This window comes from Ruditapes philippinarum, unplaced genomic scaffold, assembly GCF_026571515.1.
Source record: "Ruditapes philippinarum isolate M1 unplaced genomic scaffold, ASM2657151v2 ctg3985_1_1_1_1, whole genome shotgun sequence".
In the NCBI taxonomy this organism is placed as follows: Eukaryota; Metazoa; Mollusca; class Bivalvia; order Venerida; family Veneridae; genus Ruditapes; species Ruditapes philippinarum.
In genome coordinates this window covers 61,270-74,187 of record NW_026861233.1, presented here as the reverse complement: position 1 = coordinate 74,187, position 12,918 = coordinate 61,270, and the positions used below count along the sequence as shown (strand labels likewise).

Here is a 12,918-nt window from a genome sequence, read left to right as displayed (position 1 = left end):
ACTGTGAAATCTGTAACAGAATAACAAAAAATGAATTTTTTTTCGTGAAATAAAATTATTTGGCGTTTCTGAGGCATAATGGGCCTTTAATATTTGTAGTTGCTGGCATTACATATAATAAAAAAAAATACAATTTGATCAGATGTTGAAAATTTAAAACGGTGAGACTGTTTTTAAAGAGGATAATTATCGATGTATTGTTTTTTCTTCTTCTGAATAAATATGTTTACATTTTATTCTCAGCATGTTCCGGTACTGCAAATTATCTAATAATTATCAGTTCATATTGTTTGCAAAACTTGACAAACCAACAGTGCCATACAACCAACCATTTGCTTTAAGTCCATTGATTTATTGGATGACTATTTAGTAAAATTCTGGTTGGACCCAATGTTTCTACAATTAAATTCAAAATTTAACCACTTTCATATACATGTACATACATGTACATTGTATATGAATGTTGAAAACTGTTTAAAGCCAGTGCTAGGGGGATTAATGGACGGTAGCTTGCACTTACCATTACCATCCATGACTCAATAAAACCGAGCCTGCAACATTTTCAATTTTGTGTGTCTCAACTCAGTGTGAGTAATGAAGAAAAATGTCAGCAAGCATACCATTGTTTGCACCTGACTTTAAGTTTCTGAAAACCGAGACGTTTTTCATGACGAAAGTTTATACATGAGGATTTTTTTAGAATACAATTTAGTATAATGCTTTGATACTCAGATACCATAATAGTTGGTATTGTTTATATGTATTTATAAAATTCTGTTGTGGCTTGGAAGAACCTAATAATAGGTAATACTAGATTATAATGTTCTTAAAAAAAAAAATTCTGGAAAGTTACTTCAGTTATATAATTACCTCAATGTGTCTGTTTTTGATGCAAATGAATGGGAACAAGATAACATTGTAACAATGATTGTTTGTGTCTTTGTTCCTTAGAAGACAGTGAGGTTAAATTTGTTGGAAAAGTGGTAGAAAAAGATTTGTCGCAAAAGGGCAATATTTGATGCAATCTAATTAAAATCAGCTCCTAAATTAAGCTACATTGGAAGAAATAAGTAGAACTGAACATAATAAAAATTTATTTGATGCTGCTGCAAAACAATATTCAGGTGTTTATATAAATTGAAAAAAATTCTTAAATTTTATTTTCAGACAAATGACAGGATGTCGTTTCATAGTCTCGACTCGGATGAGTTCGGTTTATTGTCAAGCAGGTCGTGTTCTCCCAGCGGCGTAGACACCATTTCGCAGCAGTATAACAGTCTGGAGTATGCTGGAAAAGATGAAACGCAAAGTCCAAGGAATACAACACCACTGGTGGTGAATGATCGGTCCTTATATCAGACCATGTTCATGTCTGATCTTACCTCTAAAGAAGGTTACTGTGGAAATTTACTCCTGATTTAAATTTGAAAAGTGCAATAGTATATAAAAAAAAAAAAATTTTAAAAAAAAAATCAAAAAAAAAAATCAACCAATTTCAGTCAGTGTTAAAGTCAGAATATTTTCTAGCCACAAAGACCAGTATGTCCGGCTTAATTTCTGGTCCAAGTGATTTTTTTTATGGCCAGGACATTTATTACTTATTTACAGAAATTTAATATGCAGGCTTTTTTTTTTGAGACTTTGACAATGCCACATGTGTTTGAATTGTGGGAAAAAACTTGAAAAGTTGAAATTAGGAGTTTTAGAGAAACTAAAACAACTTTTGAACATACCTTATATCCAATACTAGAATAATTTCATTTTTTGTTTGCTATTCAGTCAAATCAAGGTTTAAATTTTTCCTAAAAATGATGAAATTGAAAGATGAGCAAGTCCATTGAAAATAGTTTTAGTTGAACGTATCATTTCAAGTTTTTAGCTCACCTGTCACAAAGTGACAGGGTGAGCTTTTGTGATCGCTTTTCATCCAGCGTCCGTCCATCGTCCGTCCGTCGTCCGTAAACTTTTTCTTTAAATGACATCTCCTCATAAACCGCTGAGCCAATTTCATCCAAACTTCACAGGAATGTTCCTTTGGTGGTCACCTTTAAAAATTGTTCAAAGAATTTAATTCCATGCAGATCTCTGGTTGCCATGGCAACCGATAGAAAAAACTTAAAATATCTTCTTTTAAAAAACCCAAAGAGGTAGAGCTTAGATATTTGGCATGAAACATCTTCTAGTGAGTGTCTATCAAGTTTTTTCAAATAAAAGCCCTGGGGTCAAAATTGGCCCAGCCCCAGGGGGTCATTGATTTTCCCTATATGCATATATATGATATAGTAAAAATTTATAAAATCTTCTTTTAAAGAACCCAAAGAGCTAGAGCTAAGATATTTAGCATGAAACATGTTCTAATGGGTGTCTACCAAGTTTGTTTAAATAAAAGCCCTAGGGTCAAAATTGGCCCCGCCCCAGGGGGTCATTGATTTTCCCTATATGCATATAGTAAAAACTTATAAAATCTTCTTTTAAAGAACCCAAAGAGCTAGAGCTAAGATATTTAGCATGAAACATGTTCTAATAAGTGTCTATCAAGTTTGTTCAAATAAAAGCCCTGGGGTCAAAATTGGCCCCGCCCAAGGGGGTCATTGATTTTCCCTATATGCATATAGTAAAAACTTAATAAGAATAAGAACCCATAGAGCTAGAGCTAAGATATTTAGCATGAAACATCTTCTGATGGGTGTCTACCAAGTTTGTTCAAATAAAATCCCTGGGGTCAAAATTGGCCCCGCCTCGGGGGTCATTGATTTCTCTTATATGTGTATAGCAAAACTTAAAAAATCTTCTTTGAAAAAAAAAAAATAGCTAGAGTTTAGATACTAAGCATGAAACATCTTCTAGTGAGTCTCTACCAAGTTTGTTAAAAAAAAAAGCCCTGGGGTCAAAATTGGCCCCGCCCCGGGGAGACATTTCATTTTCCTTATTTGTGTATAAACAAAAACTTAAAAAAATCTTCTTTGAAGAAACTCAAATAGCTAGAGTTTAGATATTAAGCACGAAGCATCTTCTAGTGAGTGTCCTACAAAGTTTGTTCAAATAAAAGCCCTGGGGTCAAAATTGGGCCCGCCCGGGGTAAATTGATTTTCCTTATGTGTATAGCAAAAACTTAAAAATTCTTTGAAAAAAACCCGAATAGCTAGAGTTTAGATATTAAGCAGGAAACATTTTCTAGTAAGTGTCTACAAAGATTGTTCAAATAAAAGCCCTGGGGGGTCAAAATTGGCCCCCGCCCCAGGTGTGTCACTGTTTTTTAAACTAAATGTGTAAAGAAATAACTTGACCAGCTAGACCTTAGATGTTTAGCATGAAACATCTTCTAATGGGTGTCTACCAAGTTTGTTCAAATAAAAGCCCTGGGGTTTAAACTGGCCCCGCTTCAGGGGCCTATATACAGGTGAGTGACTTCAGGGCCATCATGGCCCTCTTGTTTTTTTTTTCTAAAGCCAAGAGATGACAATTTAATCCCATTCCCTTGTTCTTCAGAATATTAAGCTCCAAATACAAAGCAGACTAGTTCATTACAATAATTCAGGGAGGTTTAGGGTTTCAGTCATTTTACCCTTATTTTTGCCTGAATTTAATGTAGGTGGATTTGCCCATTGGTGAAGTTTTGAACAGTCCAATCAAACATTAACAAATTTTAATATGGAAAAGAAAAAAATTGAGCTTTGATGTGTTCCAAAGGAATAGAAGACTGGTCAGACTACACGAGCTATATACTTGTTTGCATGTCAGGTATAAACGGTGAAGATTTCATAGAATTTTAAAAAGCCGAGTCAAGGTCCACCAATGGTTATAACTGTAAAGAAAAGAGAACATGAATGCTAAGTGTAATACTAAATGTTCACTTAAACGTTAAATAACAGTAAACAAGGGAAGAGAACACGTAAACTGCCCATGCACGCACAGTTCTATAAAAGTCCGCCTCGCCTTGAAACCTGTTGTCACTTGATGGGCAGGTTCGAGATTTTTTACTTTAACAATATCTGGATTAATTCAAAACTTCTACACTGTCAATTTTCACTCGTTCTTATTACATTGTTTATTTTTCTGAATCACTCTAATGTATTGTTAGATTTTTAAAATACAGTGCTCCAATAATTATTTGATTACTATGTCCCATAGCAGTATCAAGGAATTTTTTCCGATGATTGTCACCAATATTCTTGTTCTGAAAAAAAAGTATCAACTAATGCTTCCTGATGAGGATGATTTAACATTATGTTAAATTAAAAGGAAAACTCCACTTGAGATTTTTTTTGACATTGACCAGGACTGGAAAAATGTTTTCCCATATTCGTGTTCCATTTGATGTAGGTCTTTACCAATAACTTGTGTGCTTATTTTTAGATCATAATGACTCTCACTTTGTTCTTCCAGAATAATTATGTCTCCTAAAATTTGAAAATTTTTGGGAGACATATAGTTTATGCCTTCACAGTCCGTCCGTTCCGTTGTCTGTCCATCCGCATTAATCTTGTCCGGCCTTCACAGGTCAAACTACTGGTGGGATTTCAACCAAACATTACAGGGGTGATCAGTACCATACCTAGATGTGCGCTGCATGATGATGATGATCACCGGCACATTCCACTTCACTGCAAATAAAGGCTGCCAGAGCAATAGAACAATCTTGTCCTGCCTTCTCAGGTCAAACTAATGGTGGGATTTCAACTAAACTTTACAGGAGTGATCAGTACCATCCATAGTTGTGCACATCACCAGCACGTTCTGCTTCGCTGCACAAAATGGCTGCCAAAGCTAAAAATAGAAAAATCTTGTCAGGTCTTCATAGGTCAAACCACTGGTGGGATTTCAACCAAACTTTACAGAGGTAATCAGTACCATCCCTAGTTGTGCACATCAACGGCACATTTGACTTAGCTGCACAAAATGGCCGTCAGAGCTATATATAGAAAAATCTTTTCCGGCTTTCACAGGTCAAACTACTGGTGGGATTTCAGCCAAACTTTACAGGAGTGATCAGTACCATCCCTAGTTGTGCACATCACTAGCACACACATTCCGCTTGCTGCACAGCTATCCAGTTTTATCATTTGGATTTCAATGAAACTTCATAATTATGAGTGACCATACATAGTTTTTGGAGACATATGTTTTTGTGACAAAAACCCTTCTTGTTATCTTATAAAAATGAAAATCTATGCAATGTTTTTCACTCAAATGGGCTTACAATTGCACAAAAATCAAAATTAATTAGATTCTGAGTAAAATTTCTTTATTGACCTTCATGTCCTTAGCAGAGTTTTCCATTTCAAGTGCGTCACTTGATCAATGTAAGAATTTCAAATTTTATGCTTGTATGAGTGTTAACCTCAGTGGAGCTGATAACTATGGTATTATAGCAAGTATTTTATGAAATGACAGCCACCCCAATGCTTATTTCAAATTTAAATACAACAAACTTTTTTCAAAAAAAATCCAGCAGTTATTAAAATGCTGTATAACACATGATGCTGACATTGATTTTCTCAACAGGAAGGAAATTCTCTACAGACTATATAATTACTGTTTGTTATTAGGAAATTAGAACTGTAGACACTCCTGAGATAGTTCTCATAGAAAGAAAGGGATATCCATGGTCCTGTTTTAAAACATATACAAAATTGATGGCGTTTTCTCAAAATAAAATCTGATTTATGTGCATATTATGATAGTCAATGTGCCTTTTAAATGCATTTTATATAAAGTTTCAGCCTATGTATGTATGACTATCATTAAACACTCAGATGTGTGTTTTTGTACCTAATATTACTTTAGGAGTTCTAATTCTCTAATTTTCATCATACTTAAAGCATTCAATGTTTAAAGAAAAGTTAAAAGAAATTTCTTGGTGTACTGCAATTGGGTTATTTTCTTTTGAAAATTCTCAAATTTTTCCATCAATTTGTTTCAATTTACATTTTAATCATGCAAAGTTTAAGAAAATTCTCTGCACTTTTTAAATTTTTTGTGTGTTTTCTTTTTATTCTATGTGAAAAAAATGAAGTACTCCCAGAAATGTTTTTTGATGACAGTTATATGTTATAAATTTTTTTAATCTATTTTTAGAAACAACTAGAAATGAGAGTTCAGGAGATGTTAATTCTATAGACAGACAAGATTGGGGATTTACTGTAAGTACTGAAAACAGTGTCAGTGTTTTACAAGCAGGGCTCTCATTTCTTGATTTTTTGGGCAGAGATTTGGCCCCATTATTCTCCCCAATGTATATCTTATATATATTTGAATATAGATATATGTTTCTTGCATATCAGACTGGCGTTTCCGTTAGTTTTACCTATGCTCGAAATTTCATCTGGCATGTGGGGTGCCAGATGAGTGTGTGCTGTCCAATGTTACGCTTTTGATGACGTAATTTTACTGCTAAGAATAAAGTTGTAATTTCATACAACTAGAAAATAGTTACGGGTGTAATGACATAAATACAGTTTAATAGAGTAAAGTGTTTAAATAATTGAATATGGTAGAATATACAAGAGAAAATATCTGACATGTTTGCAGTTCGGATCAGAACATCCGTCTTTCTGGAACCTGCCCATGGACAGTAACTCGGCAAGCCTTGTTACCACCCAACCGCAATATGTGCATTTAGAGCAACAACAACAAAAAATTGTGAAGTTAAAATAAATTTATTTATGGGCAGTTAGAGTGTGGCATGGATAGATTTGTGAAAACATTAGTTTGATAATAAAAAAAACAACATGAAGCAGCTAGGCCAAGCCAAAATTGAAGCTATCATTACAAACATCGAATAACTTAATGGATATAAATAAAGGAGCTTTACTTTGTTTTCAGGATTTTATAAAGCAACCCAACTCAAGTTGTCAGTCTGATCTTTTATCATACGATGCAGTGTCTCCGCCTGGCTCCACCCATTCTGTAACAGTAAGTTGGGACACATCAGAAACAAAATCTGTTCCGGTAACTGTATGTTTGAACACCTCGGAAACGAGCACAGTGCCAGTAACGGTTAGCTGGAACACGTTGAGGACGAGCACTGTACCGGTGACAGTGACATACAGTACATTAGGTACTATATCAGCGGAAGATCTAAGGGACGAAAATAGTATACTGCCACATCCAGATGAAGAACAGTGTAAGTTGTGGTTTTAGAACACAGATATTTTTTTTTTGTGCTTAATTTTCATTAAACTGCGTTTTCCAGTTGAATCCATATTCTTATTCATTTTGGAAGGAAGAACTTTTTCTCCAAGAAACAATAATGTTAGGCTACTCAATGTGAATAAAAGTAAATGAAAAAAATTTATCTGCAAGTAATTGAAAAAGAATAAAGAAACATGATGTTATTTCTCTTTGGTATGGGCAAAGATGCGAAACTTTGACAGTGATGTAAATCTTAGATTTGTTGATATGATAAAGGAAAGTTATCATATCAGACAACTGCTAATCATGAAACTTGTGCAAGGGATTGTGGTTCTGAAACTGATGAATTTTTATTTATGGACTATCATTTTTCTTCCAGTTGTAAATATAAATAACTTCTGCTATTTTATAACTTTGGTGGGCTTGAGGTCACAATCAAGATCAAGATTAAAATTGAATTCTCATATTTTTATGTGAGAACCTTTATTTATTGACTCACCAAGGCTAAATTAGATTTTCTTACATTTTCTCAGAAAGCTTTCATGTATTAGGTTATGCATATAAGGGCTCAATAGATTTTTAATATTACTTTACAAGGACCTGTACCATGGCTGGATTTCAAGGTCACTCAGTACATTCAAGTTCATTGAGGCTAAAAATAGACAATAGGGTTTTCAAACATTATATTGTTGTTTAATTTTTACTTTGTCAAATGTTTAAGTTCAGAGAGAATCCATTGCCTTCCACGATATTCTTGCCATCATCATTTTCTCTTCTTTTTTTTACTATGTGAGATTTTTATTTATAGTTACAGATGCCTATGACAGGGTACCATTTGATGGACCAACACAACAGCCCGAGATCTCAGTATGTTTAGAATTTTATTTCTTCTTCAATGTAACATTTAAAAAAAATCTGCAAGAAATGGCCATTATATGTTATGTGCCAGTCATTTAAAAAAAAGATAAAAATATATCGTGTTGTGTGATATAAAAAGTTGTTTGATTAATATGAACATCCAGACCATAATAACTTTGAATCTAGAAACAATTTGAAAACCCCATTTTACTTTGTACTTTAATATGTGAATTACTGAAACGGAAATTGAGTAACGTTTGCCACCAGTATAGAGCCAGGCAGGCAAGCTCAGCCTCGCGGCATTTCCATGCAGACTGACCAGGCTCGAAACTTATGTAGCTAAATTTTTGTAATTCAGTATAAAACTTCGAATGGACTGTTCCAAATTCAAGACTGAACCAAATCTGTTACACAAATTTTGTAGATAAAAGGCTTACAATCTTCATAGATAGCAATTTTTAATCTGAATATCCCATTTTACTCTGTATTTTAAACATTCTTATTGTATTCTTTTCAGTTTTCACAGTCTGCTTCTAGATTTAACAAAAAGTCTTTTGATTTCCCATCACTTTTATCAACAGCAAAGATGAAAGAACCGAAAATGGGTCTGCAGAACATCAATAACCAGTGTTACGAGGCAGCTATAAGTGAATATTTTGGACGCAAGAAACATTCCAAACATGGCCAGTATATATCGAAACTGAAAAATTCAAAACCTCACTCTATAGCTGCACAAGTTTATGATAAATTACAAAGAGGATCTCCAGGATTAAGTCTGGGTCATAAACAAAGTCCGGTTCAGAGTCAAAGTCCGGTTCATAGTCAAAGTCCGGTTCATAGTCAAAGTGTGGTTCAGAAAACTGATTCCATTGAAACCTCTGTAATAAGCTCAGCATTAAGTAATGAAAACACAACAAAAGATATTTGTTCAACAAAAACAACTTTTTCAACATTTACGACACCCAGCATTCCTTCACCAGCGTCTCCGTATTCCGCAAATGCACATTCGCCAGGTCAAGCGGACAGTCAAAAATCACCGAAATCTCCAAAAGGTGAAACGGACGTGAAAAAGTATCGTTATAATCAGACAGCATTAGCATTACAACAATCTGGGTTAATGAAAACTACGATAAAAACTGCCGAGCTGCTACGTAAAAGCCGACTTTTACAACAAGAACTTTCCAAGTTACGCAAAGAGACATCGAATTTTGTTCTAATGGTGCTGAACAACCCAGAGAATAAACATTTGAAAGATATGTACTTGTCACAAATCAACCATCAAGATAACAATTCAAATTCACAGTGAAATCTCCAAGTGTTGTGAAGCAATATAAATTTGTTGAATCAGGGATTGCATTGCTATTTTTTTTTTTACATATTCATTTTGTCAAATTTAAATTACGTCTTTTTTTTATATGGCTGTAAATGTTGAATATTTAATTTCCAGATATCATTTTATTAGCTCCACTGTTTTGAAGTAGAGCTATTGTACTTACCCAAGTGCAGGGGCGGGGACAGCGTTGGTGATGGCATTAATGTCACACTTTTTGTCAAGTTTTTGTATTTAAGTTGGTACAGTGTATCTTCAAAACTACTAAAAGGAATAGGTTGAACTTCACAGACTTGTTTGAGAGCATAGTAGCAGGTTACTGTCATATCTCAATCACAAAACATGAATTTGGGCCGAACTATTGTCCTTTTTGAACTTGTTTTGCTATCAAGCACTGAGAAAAGTTGAGTATGCTGTTTTACTGACAGTTCTTGTTTATATCAAGATGTTAGGTGTTGTTTATGAACATACTTATGTTTTGTTTATTTGGAATATGTTAGGTGAGAAAGGGTATTGTCTTGAGTCAACAGAGAGGAGGAATTGCTTAGAGTGAATTGTTAAGAGAATAGAGTGAAATATGTAAAGTGCCTTAGATATTAATTTGAGTGCCCATAGAAAAAATGTTAAGTGCTTAGAGTGAATATTTTCAGTGCTTAGAGTGAAAATGTTGACTGTTTAGAGTGAATATTTTCAGTGCTTAGAGTGGATATGTTGAATGCTTAGAGTGAATATTTTGAGTGCTGAGAGTGAATATGTTGAGATGAAAATGGTTGTGTATTTTTAGGGGGGAGGGGGCAAGGGTGGGGGGGATAATGCTGTTTGCTTAAAGATCCTGTATGTTTTATGATTTATATTGTTACTGCGTGTATACCACACTTGCAAGATATTATATATGTATATAATTATGCAAATAAAACAATTTTCAAACATCAAAGAATATGTAAAATGTGTACTGCAAATATTTGTGCACATTATATTTAATCAGTAAATTGCATGCATGTATTTCTTTTTGGAAAACTTGACTTAGAATTTATAGAAAATAAATTTCAAATTACCTCCCTTTATTTACATGAAATGTTAAATTGGGTAATATCTTTATAAATAATGCTTATTGGAAATTACAACATTGACAAATCTTTATTTGAGCATCATACTTATGAAATAAAACCATGAAAGAATTGTGTTACAGGATCTTTAAAGGAATGATGTTGATTTTATAGAGAAAACTTATTTATGACAAGGAGTGGAGAGGCTGATAACTCAGAGAGATTATGAAGTCTGCGATTTTTTCCGACATATTTTACATTCTTATACAGACTGTATCCCTCAGCCTATGGGATTTTTTCCCCTAGACAAAAAAAAAATGTTATAATTTTCCACTAAAATGGAGTCATGGTTTTACCCTTATGCGGAAAAGTTCTGTATTTACAGTAAAGAAAGTTACATACTGAATAAACAACTCTGATTGAGAAATATAGATATTTGATTTGAAAAGGTATATGTGATTATGTTACATTCTCAGTTTGGTTTACTGTACTATGTAAGTCCCCTTCAAAAAAATCACTGGTTGTTTTGAAATTCAGAAGAAAAAAACTGGGTGTGTAACAGCAGGATATGTTGATTTCTTGGGGAATATTTGAAGCTTTAATTGCTATGTTGAATCAGAAATTGCTTTCTGAAGTATTTCTCCAGGGAAATGTGTTGAGAGCTTTGTGGATTATGTTGAGAGCTTTGTAGATTATTTTGAGAGCTTTGTAGATTATGTTGATTGCTTTGAGGAAATATGTGGAGTGCTTGAAGGGAATATGTTGAGAGCTTTGTGAATTATGTTAAGATTTGAGAGAATATTTTCAGTGCTTAAAGAGAATATGTTGAGTGCTATGTGGATTATGTGAAGAGCTTTGAGGGAATATGTTGAGTGCTATGTGGATTATGTGAAGAGCTTTGAGGGAATATGTTGAGTGCTGTGTGGATTATGTGAAGAGCTTTGAGAGAATATGTTGAGTGCTATGTGGATTATGTGGTGAACCTTTAGGCAATATGATTAGTGCACAGCTGAAGTACAGTTGTATGTTAAGTGCTCCGTGGATTATGTTGAGAGCTTTGAGGGAATATGTAGAATGTTTTTATGGATTACACAAATAATTTCATATTCATTGCCATAATTTTTATGTAATCAGCATCTCACATACGTCTGCTCTACAAGGACACAATACTAGTATTATCATACACGTCATGTTTGGCCTTTATTCATTACTTAGGCTAAATAAAATGGAAGCTGTTTCAAAGATGTATAATTGGATGGTATTGGGATCTAAAGTTTGATATGCATTCCAAGTATATGTGGTAAATGTTAAATTCCAAGTATAAGTGGTAAAGATTACACTCCAAGTATAAGTGGTAAATGTTACACACCAGGTATAAATGGTAAAGATTACACTCCAAGTATAGTGGAACCTGTCTAATCCAAACTCGTCCGAACCGGAAGAAAAGTATAAGTGGTAAAGATTACACTCCAAGTATAAGTGGTAAAGATTACACTCCAAGTATAAGTGGTAAATGTTACACTCCAAGTATAAGTGGTAAAGATTACACTCCAAGTATAAGTGGTAAAGATTACACTCCAAGTATAAGTGGTAAAGGTTACACTCCAAGTATAAGTGGTAAAGATTACACTCCAAGTATAAGTGGTAAAGATTACACTCCAAGTATAAGTGGTAAATGTTACACACCAGGTATAAATGGTAAAGATTACACTCCAAGTATAGTGGAACCTGTCTAATCCAAACTCGTCCGAACCAGAAGAAAAGTATAAGTGGTAAAGATAACACTCCAAGTATAAGTGGTAAAGATAACACTTCAAGTATAAGTGGTAAATGTTACTCTCCAAGTATAAGTGGTAAAGATTACACTCCAAGTATAAGTTGTAAAGATTTCACTCCAAGTATAAGTGGTTAATGTTACACTCCAGATATAAATGGTAAAGATTACACTCCAAGTATAAGTGGTAAAGGTTACACTCCATGTATATGTGGTAAAGGTTACTCTCCAAGTATAAGTGGTAAAGGTTACAATCCGAGTATAAGTGGTAAAGATTTTGCTCAAAGTAAAAGTGGTAAAGATTATCAGATTGGTCATATAATATGCTACCATTCCTGATTTATCCTGAATATGTTTACACTCTTTATTTGATTTTGTTAGGTATTGTTTTGTTACTGTTTGTGATTTTTGTACATGATAATATATTACATGTTAATTTAGTTTAAAGACTTTATCTTGTTTTCTCATATTGTGTTCTATGTTGTCTGCAATTTCTTCCCCTTGCTATATTTATTAACTCTTAAAGTGTATAAAACTATATTGCATCCTGGAGTTAACAAAATTATTGCTTAGATTTAAAAAAAATCATTCCAAAATACCTGATTGAAACAAATATGTTAGCATATCAATTATTTCCTAAACAGCAAATAGTACATGCACAAAATCATTGATCATGTAAAATAGTAGAGGAGTGTAATATTTTGTTGTGTAACATTTTATTCTTTTCACATACAACCTTCATGTGTTGTGTTAATCAATATCAGAGACATTCTGTG

General features: G+C 33.6%; 1 protein-coding gene across 1 annotated transcript; it reads left to right on the top strand.

Moving 5' to 3' along the window:
* Nucleotides 1-1,168: 1,168 nt before the first annotated feature.
* LOC132714970 (uncharacterized) lies at nt 1,169-9,339 on the top strand. The gene is made up of 5 exons (XM_060697912.1): nt 1,169-1,393; nt 6,079-6,143; nt 6,826-7,126; nt 7,943-8,001; nt 8,510-9,339. Exons 1-5 carry the CDS (start codon nt 1,180-1,182, stop codon nt 9,296-9,298), a joined length of 1,428 nt encoding a protein of 475 aa, XP_060553895.1. The 5' UTR covers nt 1,169-1,179; the 3' UTR covers nt 9,299-9,339.
* Nucleotides 9,340-12,918: the final 3,579 nt, after the last annotated feature.